The sequence below is a fragment of the Polypterus senegalus genome, chromosome 18, assembly GCF_016835505.1.
Source record: "Polypterus senegalus isolate Bchr_013 chromosome 18, ASM1683550v1, whole genome shotgun sequence".
NCBI lineage: Eukaryota > Metazoa > Chordata > Cladistia > Polypteriformes > Polypteridae > Polypterus > Polypterus senegalus.
In genome coordinates this window covers 59,987,736-60,013,499 of record NC_053171.1, presented here as the reverse complement: position 1 = coordinate 60,013,499, position 25,764 = coordinate 59,987,736, and the positions used below count along the sequence as shown (strand labels likewise).

At 36.7% G+C, this 25,764-nt stretch overlaps 1 protein-coding gene across 1 annotated transcript in view; it reads left to right on the top strand.

Annotated features, from left to right (window-relative positions):
- LOC120518769 overlaps positions 1-25,764 on the top strand; it is a 122,178-nt gene that overhangs the window by 14,303 nt on the left and 82,111 nt on the right. The window contains exons 2-4 of the mRNA XM_039741723.1: positions 20,903-21,125; positions 21,205-21,307; positions 24,563-24,707. Coding sequence (XP_039597657.1) covers positions 21,029-21,125; positions 21,205-21,307; positions 24,563-24,707 — 345 coding nt within the window. The 5' untranslated portion in view covers positions 20,903-21,028. The remainder of the gene's footprint in view (positions 1-20,902; positions 21,126-21,204; positions 21,308-24,562; positions 24,708-25,764) is intronic.

Genomic DNA, 25,764 nt, shown 5'->3' with positions numbered 1-25,764 from the left:
ACAGTAATCTAGTCTACTGAAAACAAAAGCGTGAATTAATTTCTCCGCATCTTTCAATGATATAAGAGGACTAACTTTAGCTATGTTTCTTAAGTGAAAAAATGCTGTCCTAGTGGTCTGATGAATATGAAATTTAAAATTCAGATTACAGTCAACAGTTACCCCTAAGTTTTTTACTTCCATCTTAACTTTTAATCCTAATGCATCAAGTTTAATTCTGATAACCTCATTGAATCCATTATTGCCAATTACTAAAATTTCAGTTTTCTCTTTATTTAGTTTGGGAAAATTACTATTCATCCATTCAGAAATACCAGTAAGACATTGTGTTAGTGTATCGAAAGAGTCGGAGTCATCAGGTGCTATTGATAAGTACAGCTGTGTGTCATCAGCATAGCTGTGGTAACTCACATTGTAACCTGAGATAATCTGACCTAACGGAAGCATATAGATTGAGAAAAGCAGCGGACCCAGGATAGAGCCTTGTGGAACACCATATCGGATATCATGTGTCTTTGAGATTTGATTACCACAACTCACAAAGAATTTTCTACCTGCCAGGTAGGATTCAAACCAATTTAAGATTCTGCCAGAGAGGCCCACCCATTGACTAAGGCAATTTCTAAGAATATTGTGATCAATGGTGTCAAATGCAGCACTCAGATCTAAGAGGATGAGAACAGATAAATGACCTCTGTCTACATTTACCCGCAAGTCATTTACTACTTTAACAAGTGCAGTTTCTGTGCTTTGATTTGTTCTGAAGTCTGACTGAAATTTATCAAGAATAGCATGTTTATTGAGGTGGTCATTTAATTGCAAAATGACTGCCTTCTCTAGAATTTTACTTAAGAAGGGCAGGTTAGAGATGGGTCTAAAATTTTCAGATTTTCATTTTTATTAAGGATAAGATGGAGCAACACCTGGCAAGTACAGGAGTTTTCCTGAACAGTCAGCATGGGTTCAGAAGAGGGAGGTCATGTTTTACTAATATACTGGAATTCTATGAGGAAGCAACAAAAAGATATACTGCTCAAAAGAATTAAAGGAACACTTTTTAATCAGAGTATAGCATAAAGTCAATGAAACTTATGGGATATTAATCTGGTCAGTTAAGTAGCAGAGGGGGTTGTTAATCAGTTTCAGCTGCTATGGTGTTAATGAAATTAACAACAGATGCACTAGAGGGGCAACAATGAGATGACCCCCAAAACAGGAATGGTTTAACAGGTGGAGGCCACTGACATTTTTCCTTCCTCATCTTTTCTGACTGTTTTATCACTAGTTTTGCATTTGCAAGCGCTAGGGCCACATCTATTTTTAATACATATAAATAAATTAGATAGGAATATAATTAACAAGTTGGTTAAGATTTCAAATGATACCATGATAGGTGATTGACAGATAATTTGGAATTCAGTAAATCATTACAGAAAGACTTTGGACAAAATACAAGCTTGGGCAGATTTGTGACAGATGAAAGTTAATGTCAGTAAATGTAAAGTATTACACATAGGAAGTGAAAATGTTAGGTTTGAATACACAATGGGAGGTCTGAAAATTGAGAGTACACCATATGAGGAAAATTTAGGAGTCATAGTGGACTCTACGCTATCAGCTTCCCAAATGTTTTCAGAAGCCATTAAGAAGGCAAACAGAATGTTAGGCTATACAGCACGATGTGTGGAGTACAAGTCCAAGGAGGTTCTGCTTAAGCTTTATAATGCACTGGTGTGGCCTCATCTGGAGTCCTGTGTGCAGTATTCGTCTCCAGGCTACAAAAAGGACATAGCATCGCTAGAAAAGAGCAACTAGGCTGATTCCAGGGTTACAGGGGATGAATTATGAAGAAAGATTAAAAGAGCTGAGCCTTTTCAGTTTAAGCAAAAGAAGATTAAGTGGTGACATGATTGAAGTGCTTAAAATTATGAAGGGAATTAGTACAGTGGATCGAGATTTGTATTTTAAAATGAGTTCATCAAGAACACGGGAACACAGTTAAGGAAAAATTTGGGAGCTTGCATGGATTACAGTGCATTACTGCACCCACTACAGAAAATAAATTTGGTGCAGTGGGTAATTACTTCCTTACAGCTTGTGCTATTGTGGTTTGCCAGGTTTGCATGTTCATCTGCTGTTTTCGTGGGCTTTTCTCATTTGTTTCCTTCCACATTGCAAGGACATGCATGGCATCTATAAACTGACTTTAAAGAGAGACATTTGCGATCCAACTGGGGTTGGTTCCTGCCTTGAGCTTGAAAGCAGATTCTGGCTCTCTGTGCCACAAGAGCAGAATACACTGGAGAGAACATAAATACATTACTAATATGTCAATTAAGACAATAATCTATAAAGGAAGACTGTTTCCATGAGGGTGCCTAGATGGGGCCCTGCTGAGCCAAAAAAATGAGGAAGCCCTGTGTTGGATTTTGGACGAGCCTATGTGGATTTTACGCACTTTGAGTGTGGATGGTAGAGTGCAGGCCATCTGATTATGGATAGGCTATTTTTAAGGTAAACGCACTTATTTGCTTATTTAATGGATATGTTAAAGAGCCACACTATTATATTGCCACATTAAATTTAGTGTTTCTTTTTTTTATTTTTAATTTTCTTTCAATTAAACCTTTCTTCTGTAAACCTCCGGCACTACGTTTCCCTTTATAGATTCATGTATTATGTAGATACAATTTTCTTTGTCACAATGTATTCAGATGTTTGTGCCAAATAATCATAATTACTACATGTTTAAAATAGATCTGCATGCTGCTCCATTGTTTCTTGGGATATGTGACATAATAGTTTAAATGTCATTCTGGAGAGAAAACACAATAAGACAATGTACAATGTGCTTAATGGTAGCCTTGAGGTCTTTGAAAACTGAACACTGCAAAAGAGGTAGTTCTCTGTGGCTCAGGAGAGATGTTAGTGAACCTGACGTGAATTATGCAGCCTGCTGTGATGTCACAAAGAAGCATTTTTTTGGAGGCCATCAAGGATTCTATCCTTGGCATTAGGAGATCCTCCCTGAGCTGTAATGTGGCACACTTTCACTCTGTGTGACTCACATTTTGTTGCCTTAGCAACATGGTTTTGGGTTCCTGGTAGACTTCCTGTTTCATGCTGCTTGTTTTTTGTGACTGATTTACAGTACTGATTCATAGATATTCAGAACCCAAGTAGCTAATATTTTCTTTCATTTTTGTGCTCACTGGTCAGCGTATTAATAAAGTCTACATCAATATAACACCTTATCTATCTATCTATCTATCTATCTATCTATCTATCTATCTATCTATCTATCTATCTATCTATCTATCTATCTATCTATCTATCTATCTATCTATCTATCTATCACATACTGTCTTTCATATCTATTAATGGCGATCTATTCTTTCTCATATTGTATACTGACAGTTAGGCAGGAGAATCGACAGCTACTGGTGGAGGATGACTCCTCACCTTATGGAGTGTATTGGTGTGACCCTTTTGAAAATCCCAAGAAACAAAATTAATGAAAAATTGATGTTTAAAGTCTTAAACAAATCACAGAGAGGGGGCTTCATTCATTAGGAAAGCACATAGCAGAGTGGAAAAAGAACAATGCCAAAGCCTTCTTGTCCTTCTAGGCCTACTTTAGAATATTAGAACACTCTAGACGAGAACAGGCCATTCAGCCCAACAAAGCTCACCAGTCCTATCTACTTAATTCTTCTAAAATACATCCCTAAAGTTCTACTATCTTACCACACTACTAGGTAACTTATTCCATGTGTCAATGGTTCTTTGTGTAAAGTAAAACTTCCTAATGTTTCTTAAAGTACTTATTTAGGAATTGTTAATTTGACATTTCAATACTTAATTAATGAAATGATATTGTTGCTTTCAATTTATGTTAATCAGTTTCTTTGTTTTCTGTGTGTTTTAACAAATCTTCTGTATCTTCAAATCTTCAAAGTAATTCTGTATTTAGCCATTAGTACAATCTATACTTGTATTTTTCCTAAGAATTTTTTCTCAGTGCTCTGCACTTCTTCTCAGTAAAGATTGCTACACAAAACAAGTTGTATTATTTTATACTTTTACTTGGCAGTCCATGTCTGTCTTGCTTTGCCCTGGTGTTCCTTCTCAGTAGGACTTAAAGTCTCTACTCCTCCTCCTCGTTATAATCAGATATAGTTCACTTTCTCCTAGTTGCTGGGCAAGACAGTCCACCTTAATCATTTCTTGTTACTACACTTGAAGCCAAGCACCCCTGTGGCACCTACCGATTCACCTTCTGTCTAATATTTCAAGACAGCATCATATGTTTCCATTCTGGGTGCCAGACTCTTATTTGAGAGCCAGGCATTCTTAATATAAACCAGACTACTTGACCTCTTAGACAGATAGCCTTCCCAGCCTCTTAACAAGGCACCCATCTCTCTCTGTCTTTGGTGCTCTTGTCCATTTCACCGAGCATTCCATGTTTTCCAAAACTGGTACAAAGAAATAACAGTGTGAACCTCTCTCTCTATCCCTCTATCACCTTCTTACAGGACTTTACCCTTTCTCATGGTGTCCCTCTTCCATGCAGCTTCTTGCCAGCCTGCAACATTTTTACATTTGCTTTACTTTAGTTTCTAGTGGTATCTGTGCTTACCAAATTACAGCCTGGGGGCTCTGTTGTCATTCATAAGCAAATGAACTCTAAGGCAGTTTCTACTGCATTAATGACAAGCCCTATTTGCTGAAATGTGAAAGCCTCATGCCCACTTGCCCCATTAGGACTTGTAAGCTGGTCCTCATTATCAGGGTTAACACAGATGAAAGAGACGTAGTACAGAGAAAAGAAATTGCAATTTGTTAATATTTCTTCAACTCTTAATTTTCATAAAAGGTTTTTTTTTTTTTGAAACAAAGCACATAGAAATTTTAAAATGCATTCACTGTGCTCATACAGGAGACATCTTGATGCAGATTTGTAAATATTGCAGGGTGGTGGAGACTTTTGACCTTACTTTCTACTAAATATCTTCAAAGGTCTCGCGAAAATTGTCAATATTGAAGTTGTTATGATTCTGGGATTTTATTATTTAATTTTTTGACATTTAAAAAACACCTCACATATTTTTTTCTGTGGTTTAGAATTACAGAGGATTCCTTGGATCTTTGGTTTCCTTTTGTAAGTTTGTAATTGTTTTAGACTTATAAATTCAGTTTTTAATTAAATTTTGATTTGTAACACAATGTCATTTTGCTTCTCTATGGGCAATTTAGGGAAATGTTGCCATGATGCCATTCCATTTATAGGGGGCATGTCACAGATTTTGCTTCCTGTTATGTAATTTGGGCAACCACAGCCATAAGCCAGTGTCATAAGTGACCCAGTGTCCAAGTTTGTGGATGTTCTCTGGAAATGTGCTACAAAGTATAGAGCAGGTTTTCAGGCAAATGAACTAATGATTATGTTACTATGACTTTATGTTTTGGTTTAGTAGAAGCATAATGTAGGCTTGATTATTAATTTTGATTTAGCATGTTGTTGACTTACGTTTTACCTTCTGGCCCATTTTTCTCTGCTCTTATCGTCTGACGCCTTTCCAACACTTGACAGTACAATAGCAGAATTTGTCATACTAGACATTAAGTAAACAAGTTGATTATTATATTGCAGTCCTAACATATAGTATACCAATGCACTTCCATATGAGAGAAGACTTGCATAAAACAATACGGAAAAGTGACCCACCAATTGGCTGTGAGATATTGTAAGCTTTTTAGTTGATTCACTCCTTATGCAACCACTGCTCCTGATTAATCTTGGAGTTCACTAGCAGACAAAAAAGAGTTTCTGAATTAAGAAATATTTGTGATAAATACGTCAACCTGATTGGGTATATGGAGGGGCATTTACAAAATGCTGTATATAACAGGCAAAAGAATAAATATGACTTCAGCTGTGTGCTTAGAAGGCTAAAACACAACACACTGCAACCCCTTCTAATGCTCCTGAGCTTGCTGCGACTTTGAACATCACTGACCCTCTACTATCCATGCAAAAATGGGTTTAAAGGTTAAAGCAAGTACAGAAGGCCAAGTCCTATGAGGGTAGCCAAATCAGTAACATTTAATTTAAGCTATTTGCTCTTTTGTGTATGAAGCATGAGAACAAATAGCAGTAGTGGCAGATCATTTTTTAATTAAAAGCTGACTGAGCCTGTAATCCACTGACATCATCAATATCTTGGTTTACCATTATTCTGAGATATCTGATTTTGGTGTCCTTTTCAGCACACAACATACAGGTTGGCCAGCTATGATTTTCCACTTTTCCCCCACCCGATGAATTACTTTGCCTTGTATTTTGGATCATTGTCTTGATAAAGACTTGTCCAAATAACCTGTGTTCATAGACAGAAAACATTTTCATGCACTTCTGAAGTTGTTTGGCTGTTCCAATCATTAACCACATTATTAAGAGCAATGAGTGAGCTTGTAACAATGTGAGAGTCATGAGAGTAACTCCATCACAAAGTGGTATGCTCCCAATTGACAGCATTTTTTCTTTCTCAATGGTTTTTCCTTTTCATTATATTGATTCAGGTTTATCTTTGTCTCATGTAAAATGTTTTGTTTGGGAAGTCCAAAAGTGACTCACTTGTATAATTTTCAGTAAAATTCAGAATTGCTTTTCTAATTTTGGTGCTGATGAAATGTTTACAGTTGGCTTTTTTTAATTCTACACACAGTACTTTCAGATACTTTTGCCTTTAGTAGCATAGAGATTATGGGTGATTTTGTCGAGAGTTTCCTTTAGTGGTCTGATCATTTTTCTGTCCCTGATTGCAGGTATTTTCCAAAGCTGACTTCATGCTATTACTTACTGAGTACCTCAGTGGTTTTGTTCATGTGTAAGATACTTCATATCCTTGGTTTTACTCTGTCTAGTTTCAAAAGCTATAGCTCATAGACAAATCACTGCTCTTCATGTTAGTTTAGGCATATGGAGTACAAATGCAAACAGCAAAGGAAAGAGCAAACTATAAACCTAAAGCTTCATATTTTCATCTGTGCACAGTGAACATAACAGGAAACATCAAAGCAGGAAATAGCTGGCAGTAAACTGTACTTAATGTGCCAGGCCCCAGGTTTTTGTACTCAAGTTTCATCCATGAAATTGAATTTGTGAACCCACATTATGGAGCACAGAATTGTGAGCCTGGTGTGGGTTAACTTTATGTTTGAAGTATTTAGTTTGTAGCAGTTTGAGTGTTTGCTATTGCCATTGACTGTTTAGGATGTTAACAGAGGGTAGATAAATAACCACCATAAAGAGAAAATACTATTGTTTGCTCTTTTATTATACATATATTCGATTTTGATTATGTGAAGAGCAAAATGTCTACTTTCCTTTTATTGCAGACAAACTTCCCATTACCCAGACTAACTGGGCAGAGCATTTTATAACTTTCCTTCTGGCCCTTGGGTTTTAGATTTAGTAAGTGAGACGCACTACAGGGCATTGAGGAATAGTGCATGTTAATATCAATGGAGGATAATTTGGCAATTTGGCTCTTCTGCAGGTTTTTAGCTTTCTACAGTATGTGCAGTATGTGAAAGACACCACACAGATAGATAGATAGATAGATAGATAGATAGATAGATAGATAGATAGATAGATAGATAGATAGATAGATAGATAGATAGATAGATAGATAGATAGATAGATAGATAGTACTTGATTTGTCCCAAGAGGAAAATTTGGGCATGGCAATGTTGGGAACACACAGACAACCATAATGACATTGTCACTCTATTGCTTTTGCTACAGAATCTCATATGAGCAAAACTAGTTTTCTCACACCACTAGTTACGACCCGTTGTGGGTTTGCCAATTCTAAGACTGACATTGTGTTTTTTTACAGCTCTTAGTGCATTGTTATCCTAAGTTTCTTTGTAAATGTAAATTTTATGTCACACATCATAGGCTCCAGTCAGCAATCCTGTTCAGTATTATGCGGGCTTAGAAGATGGTATGGTATGGTATGGTATGGCACAGTACATCATATCACAGACCTCCTGCGTATTGATGTCTTTGTTGATTTCAGTTTCACTGTTGTTAATAGAACCAGCATAGTCATTCTTAAAGTTTGCTCTTCTTGCCATTGAAAATGGCCATTGAAATGTAGTAGACTTTGCGGTCTCTTATTGGTCCTATAGTATGCCATGTTATCCAGCCACAATGTCACATCCAACTGGGTTTCTTTGATGGTAAATCAATGTTTTTCTAGGCAGTAAATATCAAATATGGTCTGTACATCATTAATCTACAGGGTTCTTGAATATCAGTCTACAATATACTTGGTCGGTTGTTTCTCACTTGGCCACATCAAAAGTAACACCAAGCAATCACCCTATCACCTCTTCTCATTTCCCAACCCTGTACAATCTTAATTCCAAGAACTCCAAATTTGACTCCAGACTCCAGAAACAATCTGGTAGAAGATGGTTTTGAACCAAAAATAAATATCATACTCAGCACACCCCCAAAATAACTTCTACGGTCAGCAGTAGCTACTTTTTTTTTGGAGATACCAATCTAGACATCTACATGCTCCTGGTGTCCTTACACTTCTGAACCTCTGGTGGCCTGTAAAAGACTATGTCTAGGAGGTGGCTCTCCAGGAACATGTTCCCTTAATAACTATAACTATCTGACCATTTGTTAATAGAAGGGAAATCACTTACACTGATCTCTAAATAAGCTGCTTACCCAACTGTGTGCACAGAGCTGCTCCCCATCAGTCACAAAGTACTTCGACCTCCAGCTAACTATCCATGGCCTCACTTACTCTTTACATAGATAGTCTCTGCATTGCATGGCCACAAGTGACAAATTATACTGGTGACTACCACTCTCTTTTTACTGTGTTTGTTCTTCTGCCGGTGACCATTTTGAAGCTTCATTCTTAAAGACAGTGTACTACCTCTCAAACCACACCTGAAGGTCTTACAGGAGAGAAATGTATTTCACAGATATATTTTAGTGTGCATTTACAATACATTTTGTGTAGCTTGGCTTGCTTTTCCACACTTGTATATCAGGACACTGTCTTTTGGCCAGTTTTGGCTAATCCTGGCTCTAGAACTCTCTTCTGTCTTTATCATTGTGCTGATACCCTTGGATCTGGTAAACATCTGCCAGTATGGCGCTCCTTCATTTAATATAATTTGTCTTTGTGGGAAGCATAGATGCATATGTGTATATATTTGTGGGTGAATTCTGCATGAATAAGAACTATATTAATGTCAGGGGTTCTAAAGAAATAATTTGCTTTGACTGTTTTCTATTTGGAGGGCCTTTCCTGTATTTTTACTTAAAACTCAAACAGAGAATTACTGCATACCCTCACTCATAAATAATAATGCTGGCACATTTTCACCGAATGCCGTACAATAGGGAAGTGTTGTGCATATAAACCATGGAGTGCCACCATCAGCTTGGTATTGAAAAGAATGAAGGCAATGTATAAAATTATCATCAATACACCTAGACATAGAAAAAAATACCTAAATACTCCAGCATTATTTTGGATCTGAACTTTAGGACACATTTGAAATCTGTACAGCGCCCAAGTTTGCAAATAAAAGGTAGATTACGTAAGAAAAAGGTGAACTGATTTTTATCCTTTCAGATTTATTTAGATATTCAGGAACTGTTTTTCCCAATAAGCACAGTAATGTGATGCACTTGGCCCCAGGTCCTAATGCTTTTCGATGCTTATCTAAAATGGTTGTTTGCAGGGTGTATAATGTTCCTTGCAAATAGGTGTGCTGTCAAGAAGCCCAATGTGCAGTATTTACAATAGTTATTGTTAGTGCTGTTCTCCATTTACTGTACAGGGTAAATATTATACAAGGATAAGAGGGAAACTGCGAATAAAAGGGTGCCCCGGAGATTGTGTTTACATTATTATATGCATGCTCGGTGTACTTAGTAGTGATCTATTGTCTATAGGTACCCACTTTTCCGTACATTTTATACTTCTGACTTGGTGTTGATTACACACCCCCTATCAGCAGCACCCCACCCATGATACACGAGAATGAATGTTTCAAACTTTATCCACATGAGATCAAAATACCACCAGCCTGTGCATTCTCTTTAAAAAGCACTGAAACCATTTGAAGATTTTTTCAAAATCTCAAATCTCACATGATAAGCCATGAGAGGCACTAGTGTAAATGGCAGCAGAAAATGAGGCTGTAGGGCCAGGGAGGTTCATTCTTTTAGGAATAAAATGACGCCTAAGAAATATTTGCGTTTAGCTAGAGAAAATGCTCTGCACTGATTAATGATGTTCTCGTAAATTGTAGGCTGTGCCAGCACTCAAAGGTTCCTTTTCCCTTATTTCTGTCACATTATGCTGTTTCTTTGAAGACCGTATTTGCATAGTAGCTTTGTATGACCTCCAAAAATAACAGCTCTTTAATCACAAGGATCGCCGAACAGACAAAAGAAGATGGTCTGGATCCATCTAAATCATAGCTGAGAAGCATTCACAAGTGTTGTGATGGAAAATTGAACTTTAAATCTTGGCTGCATAATTAATAACATGGGGCCATCGGTCATTAAAGGAACTCAAGCACAACAAGGCGGACAGCTTTGGTCTCTCTGTTGTATGATGCACAAGTATCAAAAATAGCTCAAATATTATCTTAATAATTAAAGCCAGAAAAATATTTTATTTAAGCCAGCTGGATAGACCTGCGGGCTTTACTTTACATGAACTTCAAATTGCAGCACGGGTTTGGCATCATCATATGACAGCGCCTCCTGGAGGAAGCTCTGACCCCAAATTAAACTGGCTATGAAGATCGCAAATCTGTCAGAGTAATGAGTTTATAGCACAAATACAAGAACAAGGACACCAAATAAGGTCAGACTCAATGCAATTATCCATCTTCTAGCATCTCTTTTTAATTCTGCTTCAAACTGAACTTAAATTTTGATTTAACAGGAAATCCTCTTGATGTCTTTTACTCTGTATTTTACTCACTGGGGTATGGGGCAGCTACTCATAGTGGAGGAGCGTAACCATTATGTTGGTCTTCTTCACAATTAACAACATGGGAATGCTAAAGTGGGTCATTGATGTGGGAAGAAGCTGCAGGGCTGTGAGCTATGTGCTGGCCCACTACGGTTACACGACATGGATTTACCAAATGACCTTTGAGTGAAGGTCCTGTCTTCATCTGTTGATTCACATGGTGACTCAAAAGATTAAAGAGATGACTGGCAAAACTTTAGTTCCCCGCATGATTGATAGGACTATTGTTCATGATAGATGGGCAAACTGCTAATAGTAAAACTGCTGCTCCTTCAAAATAGGACTTGAGGTGGTTTAATAATTTAAGGCAGCAGTTCTCAACCTGTGGGGCGCAAAAAAGGGGGCACGAAGATGTGAAAAAAAGAAAACAAGAATCGAAAATATGAAAAATACATCTATTGAAACCAAAACAAATTAACTTAAACTACATTCTGATACTAGAAAAATAAATATAGAGTTAGATAAATGTTGATAAAAGTTAAGTAGGTATAATAAAGCTTGTAGCGGTGTATCGGCAGTAAAAAATATAGGAATAAATTTTATTAGGGTTTCAAAAAAATGTTGGGGGCGTGATTAAAACTGTTATGAAAACTCGGGTTGCAAATACTTAAAGGTTGAGAAATGCTGATTTAAGGAAAATATGCTTGGGCACCCCATGGTTTAGAGGGTCAGGGGCATGACTACCACTATTGAGTTAGTAACTGAACTCCAATGGCCCTGCACTGGAATAATCATGTTCAGAAAAAAGAATAATTTGTTTTTCTGAAACAAACTCCTGTTTTGGACATCTTATATTCTAGTACAGCATTTTTAGGCACATGAAAAACTTCCTAAAACAATTTTGAATGATATGTGGTCTCGCAGCTCCAGAGCACTGTGTTTGAGCCCCTGGCGGTTTTGGGTTTGCATGCTCCCCCTGCATCTCTATGGATCTTCACTGATTACTCAGCTTTCTCCTTCTCCTAGAAGATGTGTGTGTTAAGCTAATTGATTACTCTAAATGTGTGTCCTGCAGTGATTCCTGCCTTGAGCCCATTGCTGCCAGAGAAGGCAGCAGATCACCACAGCCCTGGTTTAGTACGTAAAAACTGGATGAGTGGACAGATATTAATTCAATGATATGAAGCTGGCTACTATTATGTTAAACAATGCTGGGGTTTATTCTTTATGGATTTTGCATGTTCTTCTTGTGGTTATACAGTTTTCCTTCACAGTCCATGGTTATGCTTGTTAGCTGGTTGGCCTCAGTGTGAATCTGAAGGGGATCACAATATTGTGGGGGCATAGTTTTGATCATAAAACAAATATTATAACCAAAAAACAAATTAGGGGATCTCTTAGACTTAGATTTTTTTGTAAAACCAGAAACTGACATAAAAAGAAATTGCTTGTTAACCTGTACATTTTAGATAAAACTGTAATTAATTGTTTCTTTTAACAAATATACTTTATTTTAGATAATATTCCAACAGTCAGTAATCAATCCCATTCTCTCAAATGAGATGATGTCTAATATGTCATCAGTTGACGCATGCATAATGGTGCTGCAGCAACAGGAAAAGCAGCTTAAGGGTTAGGGGACCTGAAAGCGAGAGACTCGAGGCTGAGTCACTTGTGACCTATCAACATATTCAGTTTATTTTTCCAGTCACTACTGAGAAATACTTCATCTCTGTTATTTCATTGAAAGATCAGATTACATATGGAGAAAATGGAGGCTCAGCATCAGATGGTTAACAAGTTTCTGCATGCTTCTTAATTGCTATAAAGCTCATTTTATATCCCACAAGTAATATGTAATGTCTACCCATGGTAGCAATCTGAAAAATGTATCCATAGCCAGATGGACAGTATGAATGCAACAAATTAATGTGACATTTCTCTTTTGCATCACAAGCGTGCTGCTTCAATAATTAAATAATTTCTTTAATTACAGCCATCACTGTGCCGCAGATTGCTTTTTGTGGAAGATTAAAGAATCATGAGAATAGCATTTACATTATGCAAACCTCATTAGAAAAATCTATTCGGGAATAGGTAATTGAAATTCTTGAATTGGAATTCTAGCACCCCCTACTTTAGACATAAATTGAAGAAAACAAATTATGAATATAAATAATAAAATGGTGCCCAAACATTAATTACCAGTCTGTTAGCTTGGAAAGAGCCAAACAATGACTTAGCTACAAGTGACAGCTGTGCTCAGTCGAAAATGCAGCCCTGTGATTTCATACCTCACTCCTCCCTTTATCCAGTAAGTCAACTGGGAGCCAGTTCATCATTTATGATGATGATGACCAGAATACAAGTTGTGGCTCACATCTTTTATGCTGTGTGTATATGTAATCACATTCTAGGATGCTATATTGATGGATAAACGAGTATGCTTAGGCTAAAAAGATCTTCATACATCTAAAGTCATATGAAAAAGTTTGGGAACCCCTCTTAGTCTGCATAATAATTTACTCTACTTTCAACAAAAAAGATAACAGTGGTATGTCTTTAATTTCCTAGGAACATCTGAGTACTGGGGTGTTTTTCGAACAAAGATTTTCAGCTAAGTAGTATTTAGTTGTATGAAATTAAATCAAATATGAAAAACTGGCTGTGCAAAAATGAGGGTCCCCTGGTAATTTTGCTGATTTGAATGCATGTAACTGCTCAATACTGATTACTTGCAACACCAAATTGGTTTGATTAGCTTGTTAAAGTCAAGGGTTGGATGAATTCAACTCAATATCAACAAATTCTTCAGGATAATGTTCAAGCATCAGTCACAAAGTTGAAGTTAGGCAGGGGTTGGATATTCCAACAAGACAATGACCCAAAATACAGTTTGAAATCTACAAAGGCATTCATGCAGAAGGAAAAATACAATGTTCTGGAATGGCCGTCGCCGTCACAGTCCCCTGACTTAAATATCATCGAAAATCTATGGGAATGATTTGAAGCAGGCTGTCCATGCTTGGCAGCCATCAAATTTAACTGAACTGGAGAGATTTTGTATGGAAGAATGGTCAAAAACACCTTCTTCCAGAATCCAGACACTCATCAAAGGCTATAGGAGGCGTCCAGAGGCTGTTATATTTGCAAAAGGAGGCCCAACTAAGTATTGATATAATATCTCTGTTGGGGTGTCCAAATGTATGCACCTGTCTAAATTTGTTATGGTGCATATTGCATATTTTCTGTTAATCCAATAAAGTTAATGTCACTGCTGAAATACTACTGTTTTCATAAGGCATGTCACATATTAAAAGAAGTTGCTACTTTAAAAGCTCAGCCAATGATAAACAAAAATCCAAAGAATTAAGAGGGGTTCCCAAACTTTTTCACATGACTGCATCTGCTACATCCATACTTGGCCAAATATAGGTCTGCCTCAAATCCATTCAATTAAAAAATATGGCACTGTTCACAGTAAAATAGCAGATTAATATTAAAATAGGAAAATATACCACAATTAACAAAATACTGTAACATGAGTCATGGAAGAGTGTTATATTATAAAGGCCCATGTAAAGTTCAAAGAGAAATACTTGGGTTTATATTTTTACAGTATATGCATATGGTTGATAGTTTATAGATCAGCATGGTGTTTTTGAGTTTTTCAGGGCAGTGTTTTGTGTTTTATATTAATATCATGTATCCAAAGTCCTGAATTTGTCTCATAGAGGATTATTGCTGGTGTAGAGTTTGCACATTTTAGCAATATCTGTGAACACTTTTATGATGGCCCTTTTGTTATCTTACACATCCCAAGATGGCCACATTTGATTAATTGGCTGATCTAAAATGGCCCTGTATGAATGTGGGTATGTGTGTTAAAGGCCCATACCATGTACAAGCACACCAGCCAAGTTTTGGCTCCTGCCTTGTGCTTGTTGCTGCTGGGATGGCCTCCTTCCTTTTTGGAGACATCATATTTCCAAAAGTTCATTCAGAGAATGTAAATGGGAATAATGATTTATGAAAATAATTGAATTACTACAGTGGGAAGTGATGCAGCCTCACATCTCCAGGAACCTGAGTTCAAATCCCAGCATTAGCACTGTTTGTGTGTTGCATGGCTTCAGATCCTCTAGGTTTCTCCTACATTGTAAAATATGCATATTAAGTTCATGGCTAACTTAAAATTAGTCTGTTATGTCATCAGCACTCACATCCACTTATCAGAGGACCCCTCTCGATTTGTCTGTCCTGTCCACATCTCCCCATCACAGCACACTGTCCTCTCTTAAATGACCATGTTTCTTGTGCTACCAGCTATCCTCCATACATTTTTCCATAAATTTAACGACCACTTATTTCAACACTCACATTATTGGTCTTTGACAAATCTTTACAGGCATATTTTCTGCATGCACAAGCTTATAATAAGATGGCTATTGGTAAATATTAATAAAAACTTCAGACACAGTTGTAGTACTGACTGAAATAACTGCAATGAAATTAATAACTTGGGAACACTTTTGGCTCCAAAGAATCACAAATTTACTTTAAGTGATAAAAGTGGAATTTCAGAAGGAAATCCCAGAAAAGAAACAAAATTGTTTCAACACAACTCAGCATAGCCAGATTAGTATGAATTACTGTAAGTGACTGATATCAGAATTCTAAGAAAGCACAGTATTAAAATATTAAAACAATTTTGACAAGAATAGGCCATTCTGCCCAACAGGCTCATTGTTCCTATACACCTATTTTTAAAAAAAAATCCTAGTCTCTGCCACACTACCTGGCTATTCATTCCATTTGTATATTGTTCTTTGATAGAAGAAAACTTTGTAATATTTGTGCAAATTACCTTTAACAAGCTTCCAGCCATGTCCATGTGTTGTTGTTGAAGAATTCTTTTTAAAGTGTAAGCTGGGATTCACTGTACTAGGTCCATTTATAATTGTAAACACCTTAATCATGTTACCTTTAAATCTTGATTCAGCTCTTTCCATCTCTCCTCAGAGCTTGGAATCAGGCTAGGCATTCTCTTCTGGACTAGTCCTGCTACATCTTTTTTGTAATATGGAGACCAAAGCAGTACACACTGTACTCCAGATGAATCTTCACCAGTGAATTGTATAAATTAGACTAAACCCCCATTGACTTGCACTTTATATCTCATGATATATAACCTAACACCCTATTAGAGTTCTTGGTCACTTCTGTAGACTTTATTGATACAGAGTCTAATATGACTCCAAGATCTTTTTCAGAAGGTGTACTTTCAAATTTCAAACCCCCCATTGCATATTTAAGCCTAACATTTTTATGCACTACATGTAATACTTTTACTTACCTTACATTTCATCTTCAACAATTCTGCCCAAGCCTGTGTGCCGTCCAGCTTCCTCTTTAATACTTTAGACTATCGACTAACTGCCCTTACACCTAGTTTAATATTATGCAAAAACGTAACCAGATTGTAGTGGCTTTTAACAAAGTTTGCACTTTTTACACAGGAGAAAATTGTGTAGCTGGAAGATTACATTTGGAGTGTAACTGTTCAAAAAATACAAACACATTATCAGCATAGACATCTCTAAATATTGCAATCCTAAATGCTTTCCACAGGCTAAATAGTGGTTAGATTAGAGCAGACTGAAGATTATGATATACAAGCCGATGCCCGCCATAGCATAAGGCGCTATAAGAATAGGAACGGAAAACGGTGAGAAAGGAATTCAGAAATCAAGAAGAAAGAAATACTTCTTGAAAGACGCAGTTGTGAATAGGTGATTTGCTGGAGACGATTTGTGTCAAGAAATAACCCACTGATAGGAACAGGCAGTTCCCGGAGTCCGGAATAGAGATGACGTTGTATAAAAACCCGTCGAGAGAGAAGATACTATCGTTCATTTTATAACAAAGGCTTAGGAAATAACCGCCGCAGTATAACGAAAAAAGCAAGGTGTATGGGAGGCCGCAGGCAGCGTGGGGAAGGGTTTGGAAGAGGACGAATACGAATCGAGAAATGCCGTGTCAGCTGCATTTGGGCGGGACTGGTTTTGAAGAGAAGCCGCCGGCAGCATGGGGAAAGGTTTGAAAGAGGACAAATAGGAATCAAGAAATGCCGTGTCGGCTGCGTGTGGGCGGGACCGGTTTTGAAGTGGAAGCAGGACAAACCAGAAGAGAAATATATATAAGAGATAGGAACAAAAAAATAGACCTTCTTTGTCTTGAAATGTGTCCAACATTGGTTTCATACATGTTAATGAGTCATAGACAGCTGGGTTGCTGGTACATTAATGATAATTAGTGTTGACTGCAACAAAACGCAGGGTATACAAAGGAAATTTAGAACAGGATTTCTAACCCATTACAAATCACACTAGTGTAGATTCATACATTTTTGCCAAATTCTAATTCTTTGGGCGAATATTTGTAATCCAGTTGTAAAACTGAATGTTAGATAGTGCCATGTCACCCTTGCTTTAGATCTCTATAGAGTTGCTCTTTGGATTCGTGGTCATTTTGAGGTCAAGATAAATTTTACAATTGAGTCAAACTTTGTAAAGAAAGATTTGTTGATGCAATAAGGGACTCTGTGGAAAATACACAAAAACTTTACAATGATATTCATTTTAAGCAAATTCATTCTCTAATAATATCTTGTTTCATTTTTTCCGTCATACTACCAAAATTGTTTTTAAATTGATCTTTTTATGTCCTTGTGATGTTTAACCCTGATACTAAAACTGTTCTGATATTATCAGCAAACGGATTTCTTTCCCGGTCTGACATGCCAGATAAATCACTGGAAAGACCATATTTTTTTTCAAACCAATTTTGAACTCAGAGATCTAATGAAACTAGAATGCTTATAATTAAAGGAACGGATGCTTGTGGTCTGAGGTACAGTATGTATACAGCACCATATCATCATAAAGAGATTTTTTTTCTGTTCAGGTCTTTCCCTAATGATCCTGTTTTTCTTTGATTGCTTCCAAAGATGAACAGTTTATGGGTGATGGCAATTTCTAGAAGTATTGGTGATGATGGAAACCCATGTCTGGTTCTAATTCAAAGTAGTCTGAGTTTACATTATTAACATGGAGGCTTCCTGACTAACACAGAGTTATTTAATTCATGCAGATATATTGGGGTTAAACCCAAATTTACAAATTATATTAAATACATAAGATTTGGGGCTAACCATCTGTCTTTTATAAATCTGGTTTTGGTTTATGATATTACAGAGGGAGGTACTTTCTTAGTTCTACTAGCTAAAACTTCTGCTAGTATATTAACATCATTATTCCAAAGCAGAGTTGCTCTGTATGATGCACATTTTGACTAGTCTTTATTTTCCTTACCAAAGATAGTAACTGGTACTTGGCATAACATTTTTGATAGAATTTTATGTTCTCTATCTTCAATAAATACTATTAAAAAAGGCTATCTGAGTTTTTTTACAAAATTCCATTGGTTAGCCATTTGGGCCTGCAGCTATCAATTCCAATATTAATTTATGGTATCTTATAATTCTGAAAGTCTCAGAGATTTATCAAGCTCTTCTGCACTGATACTATGAGCTATTGCATTTGCATTTTATCAAGAAATCCTTGAACCTCATCCTCTTTACACAGACTATTAGGAGTTATAATGTTCTGTAAATATTTTAATTATTTGTTTTTGTTCCCTAATTTTTCCCTTTTATTAATCTCTATTATTGCAATGTGACATTTCACTTTATTCAGTTGATTAGGTAAATTATGATTGGGATTAACCTGCATTTACTCTGTTCTAGATATGACATAAGTCTGCATCCAGCCCTGCAAGCAGGTCCTCCAACTCTCAGGGTCGAACACTTGAGGGTTGGTGGCAGGATTGGAACTCCAGCCACTATAAAAAACCTCAGACTGTTTCATTTGAACTAGTGTGGTGCTTCATAATAATAATGATGTGGCTTGAAAATACATTGTTCTAGTTCTCTTGTAGTCAAAAAATTAAATTGCTTTGAGGTGATATAGCATATTAAAAAATATTTCTGAAAATGTCCATAATCAGCTCTAATGATTTCTAGTCTCCAATTAAATTTTTTTTATTTTTAAAATATATTGAGTTTTTGGAGATGGATTTTGTAAAGTCCTCATCTGCTAGCAACAATGGGTTAAGGTATCAATTGTTAAGTTGAGTTAATGGAGCCGCATAATGATGTGAGCTGTACTGTAAGTAAGAGGATCGTGGCTGGAGATGCCAATGGTATTATATTTGCCAGATTTAATAGCGACTAATAAATTACTATCAATAAAAAAACTATTATTTTTGAGTAACTGTGATGTACTTTTGAGAGGAAGGAATATTCTCTTGAATTCGGATACAAACATCTCTATGTGTCAAAAAGATTGTGATCCATAATAAACTGTCATTTACTATGCAGTTTTTGATGTTATAGTTACAATTGCCATGGACCTGTTTGAGTTTGGATTTAACATGCAATTAAAATCTTTAGTCATTATAATTTTATGATGGTCATTTTCAGATTTAATGCAAATACATTCAGTCATCCATATTCAGTGCATATGTGTTAATCAGAATTAATTTATATTTGAATTTTCCCTACCATCATGACATATCTCCCTTCATGGTCCAATGCTGCATCCATTGCTACAAACTTAACCAATGTTTTGATTATTTAATTTATATACATATTAAAAATAGCAACAACCCCAGCACTAACCTTGAGGAACATAACTTTTAACAAAACCTAATTCCTAAAAAGATCCCCCCAACAAAACCCTTTGTTTAATGTGTTTGAACCAATTTGTACCCACCTACACACCATGTCTTGAATTCCCACTTCTATTTGATATTATATATCTTTCCTTTTAGAATGCTTTTGATAAGGTAACACATGAATGGATAGACAAACTAAAACAACTCTCTTATCATATGATATTCTTACCTCTTCACAGAATTCCAGTGTTTTAGTGAAACATTGTGCCCCACCCTCTTCAACCCAAGCTATTTGCTAACATTCCTGACCTAGACATGTGCGGCTTGATCTATTTCTTAATAATTGCTTCTACCAATTTATCTATGGTGCACGTTAAGCTTACTATAGTTACTTAAAACAGCCTGAACACCCTTTTTAAATAATGGAATAATACTCGCTATCTTCTTGAGTTAGTAACATTATTTATTTATCATTCTGGTAATGCTTTGCTGCACTTTAATGATGTCAATGAGCCACTTGAAAGCACATATCAAAATTGGTTTATTTCACTTTGAATGCATGATATCTGATTAAAAATATAAGAGTTATAACTGTCATGATGTGCAGTCCTTTTAGACCAATTTTAGAGTGCTTCTTAACCATTATTTTTATTGGAATTTATTTTTCTTTTATGTTTAAGGTCTTCTTTGTCACCTTGTTGATGACATTATTCAGTGTTCTTTGCGCCTTGTGTCTATAGAACACTTTTGGTTGCAATGGCATTCTTGGATATGTCAGCTGATGGTGTTTTAAATGCCACATTGTTAAAGATAATAGACTTCATTTATCATTTACTATAACTTAGCTAAAAATAAATTAAAGAATCTTTGTGAAGAAGAATAAAAGCAACTTTTGCTTACTAATTACAGGATATATGATTTCTGTTTTTGTCTAGTTATGAAACTTCACCAGATAGATGGACTCTAGCTTGTCTTAAGACTACAAATTCATTTGATTGTGCTTAAACTGCTGGTACTTGTGAATAAAAAGAAATAAAACTACCAGTGATATGCTGTTTTCTTTAACAAGATCCTCATGGATTATGCATAATAATATTCTGACACTGAATTATTTGTCTTTCTCATTTGTTTAGCTGGTTACATCCACACTAGGAGTGTAGCAGCAGGTCTGTTGAGTAAGACCTTATTCAGGGTAAATACTTCTGACCACCGTCTCCTGATTGAGCCTCCCCCAGGTGGGGAGGTAGCAACCAAGTTTGATGATGGGAAGGCAGCGTGGAAAGCGCAAAGGAGGCAATAAAGAACGAGTGTTTGGCTGTGACCTGCTGGAACACCTTCAGTCTTCGGGGCAGGACAGTAAGTATTGCCATTGTGCTTCTTCACTCTGTCCTTAGGCTTTCTTATTTTTTGTGATAACATTTTTTTTCTTCTGCAGTCCCTCAAGTGCTGAAATCTTGCAGTGAGTTTGTTGAAAAACATGGGATTGTTGATGGCATATACCGACTATCAGGAGTCTCATCTAACATCCAGAAGCTGAGGTAATTCTCGAGTAATGTCTAATTTTCTGGACTGCTTTGTCCTGTTCAAAGTTATGGTGTTAAGAGGCATAATAGGGCAGACCCAAAACATGTTAAATCTTTACTCTTTCCGTCATCGATTTGGACTCCTACCTGTGGGCCATGCTCAAGACATACAATGGCATTCTTACCTGATACTCAAACTACCTCATCAGGCCCCTCCTGATCTAGAGGAGCAGCAGCTCTATTCTAAAACCTACCCAGATTTTCATGTCCCAAACATTAAAGATGTAAACTTTATAATCAATGTATAAATGAAAAAAACAACAAAATCTGTAGAAATATATGAAATTAAATGTAAAGAAAGCTGTTCATCATATTTCCAAAATGTAAAAGGAAAGGCCTCAAAAGGATAATCCTGACTTTATTTTAATGCTGTTAATCGGTCACCCAATAAATGTTCTTTGCACCATTGGATCTTGAGTTTCTTCTTAGCCTTTCTCCCTCTGTACACTGTACATCTCCGCTTTTTTCAAAATAGCACAGGATATTCAATTTAATTACACGTGACAAAAAGTATCTGTCACTTTCCTTCATTTTCCAACCATATTTTTAATATGTACATCCAAAATTCACATCAGTATTACATAATAAGGTATAGGCAGAGATGTCCTCTCCTGAAAAGAAATGTCAATTAATAATGTTGCTATAACCAGTTGGGGGAAATAAAAAACTGTACTTTTAGCCTAACTCTCCCTTCAACATTGCATGATGGATGTCAGTCATTATCTGCCCTTGTTTGGTTTGCTTCTACAGCTTTCACATTGTACATGTAGGACCATGGTGTGCCAGTGGTCACAGTATTAAAATTTTAACCTTGATCAGTCAGTTGTTGTTTTCTAGGAGTAAACATAGCCACTCTGCTGTCTGATTGCACCAAAGAAGAGCACCAAGCAGTGATATGTTTTTATGGGCTGCAGGTGTAGCAGGGGAAAAATCCACAGGAGGCTTGCTGCACAATATGGAGAGTGTTTTACCATGGCAAAGTGTCTTTGAATGGATTGATAAGTATAAAAATGGTTAATCAAGTGTTAAGCATGAAGAAGGATCAAGACACCCTTCCACGTCTTCTATCAAATAAAAACCTGAGCAAGTCCATTCCATGATTATATTTAACCAATGAGGATTTTGACCCCTGGTTCACATTCAGCACATAAAAAAATGATCACTACTCACTGTTCTTTTTTGGTGCAACCAGACAGCGGAATGGCTATTTTTACTCCTAGAGAAGAAAACAAGAAACTGACTGATCAAGGTCAAAACTTTATCACTGTGACCACTGTAATAAGAATGAGTCTCCAGACATCATAAAGGTTTGGGGCAGGCGCCTGTATATTATATCCCAGCTACAAAAGTTTTAGAAATATTCAAGCAGAGATATTCACAAGACTGAGTACACAACAGAACTGATTCTTTGGAGGTAAGATGGAGGTTTTAAGGGCTGGGGAAGGAAATTATGTCATCAGAGGTGCCGGAGCCAGAAGTGACGTCATCAGAGGTGCTGGATCCGGAAGTGACCTCATCAGAGGTGCTGTAACCTGGTGAGATTTCCCAGGAATGGTCTGCAAGAAACTGAGAGAGACAGACAGCACACTCTGCCCCCCTCCCTGGTCTGGTGTAGTATTACAGTTACCCAGGCACTTTAGTGTGACACCACAGACACACCATGTTTCCATATGTGCATGGGGACAGTTGTACAGCCAACCCAAACAAAAGTGTGGGTAATTATTGAATTACCATTGCACATTTATTAACCACTTAAAAATATAACATTTAAAATAACAGCACACAATTGTGACCATTATATAAACTACAGTGATCCCTCGCTATATCACGCTTTGACTTTCGCGGCTTCACTCCATCGTGGATTTTAAATGTAAGCATATCTAAATATATATCATGCATTTTTCACTGGTTCGCGGATTTCTGCGGACAATGGGTCTTTTAATTTATGGTACATGCTTCCTCAGTTTGTTTGCCCAGTTGATTTCATACAACGGACGCTATTGGTGGATGGCTGAGAAGCTACCCAATCAGAGCACGTATTATGTATTGAATAAAACTCCTCAATGATATATGATATGCTTCCCGCGCGTTGCTTCGCAAACTTAAAAGCTCTAACAGCACGTATTGATTTTTGATTGTTTGCTTTTCTCTCTTTCTGTCTCTCTCTCTCTCTCTCTCTTTGACATTCTCTGCTCCTGATGCGCACTCCTTTGAAGAGGAAGATATGTTTGCATTCTTTTAATTATGAGAAAGAACTGCCATATCTGTCTTGTCATGGAGCACAGTTTAAACCTTTGACTAAAGGGTGTTATTTCATATCTAGAGGGCTCTAATAGTGTTAAAAAACGTATTTAGAAGGTTGTAAACAGGTTTTCTATGTTCTAACTGCGAAAATATTTGATTTATAAATAAAGAATCCTACTTCGTGGAAATTAATTTATCATGGTAGAGTCTGGAACGGATTAACCCTGATAAACAAGGGTTTACTATATAACTGTGCGGAGAATATTTATAAACAGTGTGATAGAGTTTATAAGGGCTTAAAATATATAAAAATAACCATACAAACATATGGTTTATACTTCGCGGATTTTCACCTATCGCGGGGGGTTCTGGAACGCAACCCCCGCGATCGAGGAGGGATTACTGTATAGCACAAAGTCAATGCCTGCATTTCCTAAGCCTTGGTAAGACTATCCTGACAACCTCAAACTGACATTCTCTATCCCAAGTGCTAATTTCCATTCTCAAGGTCTGTACTGCACAAACTTGCCATCCAACAGATTTTACTCTTCACCTTTGCCCTTTGCCTTACAAGTGGTGAACCTACACAATGGCTACCTGCTGCTTCGTCATGCTGAAGGTTACCCTACTACCATACAAAGTTTTGGATCACTCTTTAACTGGCTTCAGTCTACCATGGGCAACCCTATTGGGAGCACAGCATAGCAAGATATGATTATGATGTATGTAAGTTCAAAGGGGAAATCACTAAACTGAACAAAATTATAATATTAAAGGCAAGAATGCTTACCTTGCAGAGCCCAAAAGGTCAATACAACCTGAGACTATTGACAGATGACCAACAGTATTAAAAGCGCTAAAGAACATTTAGTGAATTGTTGAGCCCTTAACTGAATTTTCAATAAGTTTGAATATTTTTCACAACATTGACACTTTTATGGATTAAGTTCCTGTTCTTTCCTTCAGGTCTGAGTTTGACACTGAAAATACTCCAGACCTCAACAAAGATGTATACCTGCAGGATATTCATTGTGTATCATCAACATGTAAAGCGTACTTCAGGGAGCTGCCCAATCCTCTACTCACATACCAGCTTTATGATAAGTTTGCAGTAAGTGACATTTTTTTGAAAAGCATAAATCTGACTGCAGATTTTGTTGACAACTAATATCATTTGCTTATGATATTTAAAAAGTGTAGGCATGCAATTCTGAATGTGAAAAGACTATGGCTAGTTTTATTAATAGTGCAAATTGAGTGCTTTTTATGAGAAAGTGCTACCTCCCATCTTAGAAAATTTGTGTGGAAATTGTTTTTCTTTTTTTCAATTTACTGTTCTCCAAATCTTCAAATTCTTCCATAGCATAATTAATTAAAAAACTTTTGCTATCTGCGATTTGTAAATCTTTTGGGTGCTATGAAGGATTTTCATATGAATATTCATAAAATGATGAATGGAATATGGACAGGAATTTCTGAATGTTACATGGTATAGTTGGAGGCTGAATCTGATTTGACACATCTTGCTCAGAATGCAACAAAATTCCATGTAATAGTAAAATCTGTCAACATCTAAAATAATACTTTGCATATATATATAATTGTATAAGGTTGTCTGCATCAATATCATCATGCTTCTTTTCTTTTTTTATTTTAACATTAGAACGATATGATAGTACGGTGGTGCAGTGATAGAACTGTAAGGAGTCCAGGGTGTGCATACCGAGTCCTCCCTGCATGGAGTTCTCCTAATGTCTGCATGGATTTTCTCCATTTGCTTCAGTTTTCTCCTGCTCTGCAAGGACATGCAGGTTAGGTGAATTGGCAATGTTAAATTGGCCCTGGTGTTTGTGTGTGTTCGCCCTGTGATGGAAAGGCACTCTGTCCATGATTTGTTCTTGGCTTGTGCCTAAACTAGCTGGGATTGGCTCCAGCCCACTCTGTGACTCTGGTCTGGAATAAGCAGTATAAAAATTGAAGACTGGGACTTCATGAAGTGTGGCTAGCCTTACATGAGAAGGCAAAATGGGGGTGGGGACCATGGGGGAGAGAAAGAGAGCAAGCTATTTCTAATCCATCCTTTTAACTGTTACAATTATAAGTGCCAACTCAACAATAGGCTTCAAAAACAATAACTCCTGGTAAAATTGGAAATTAAGTGTAAAGCT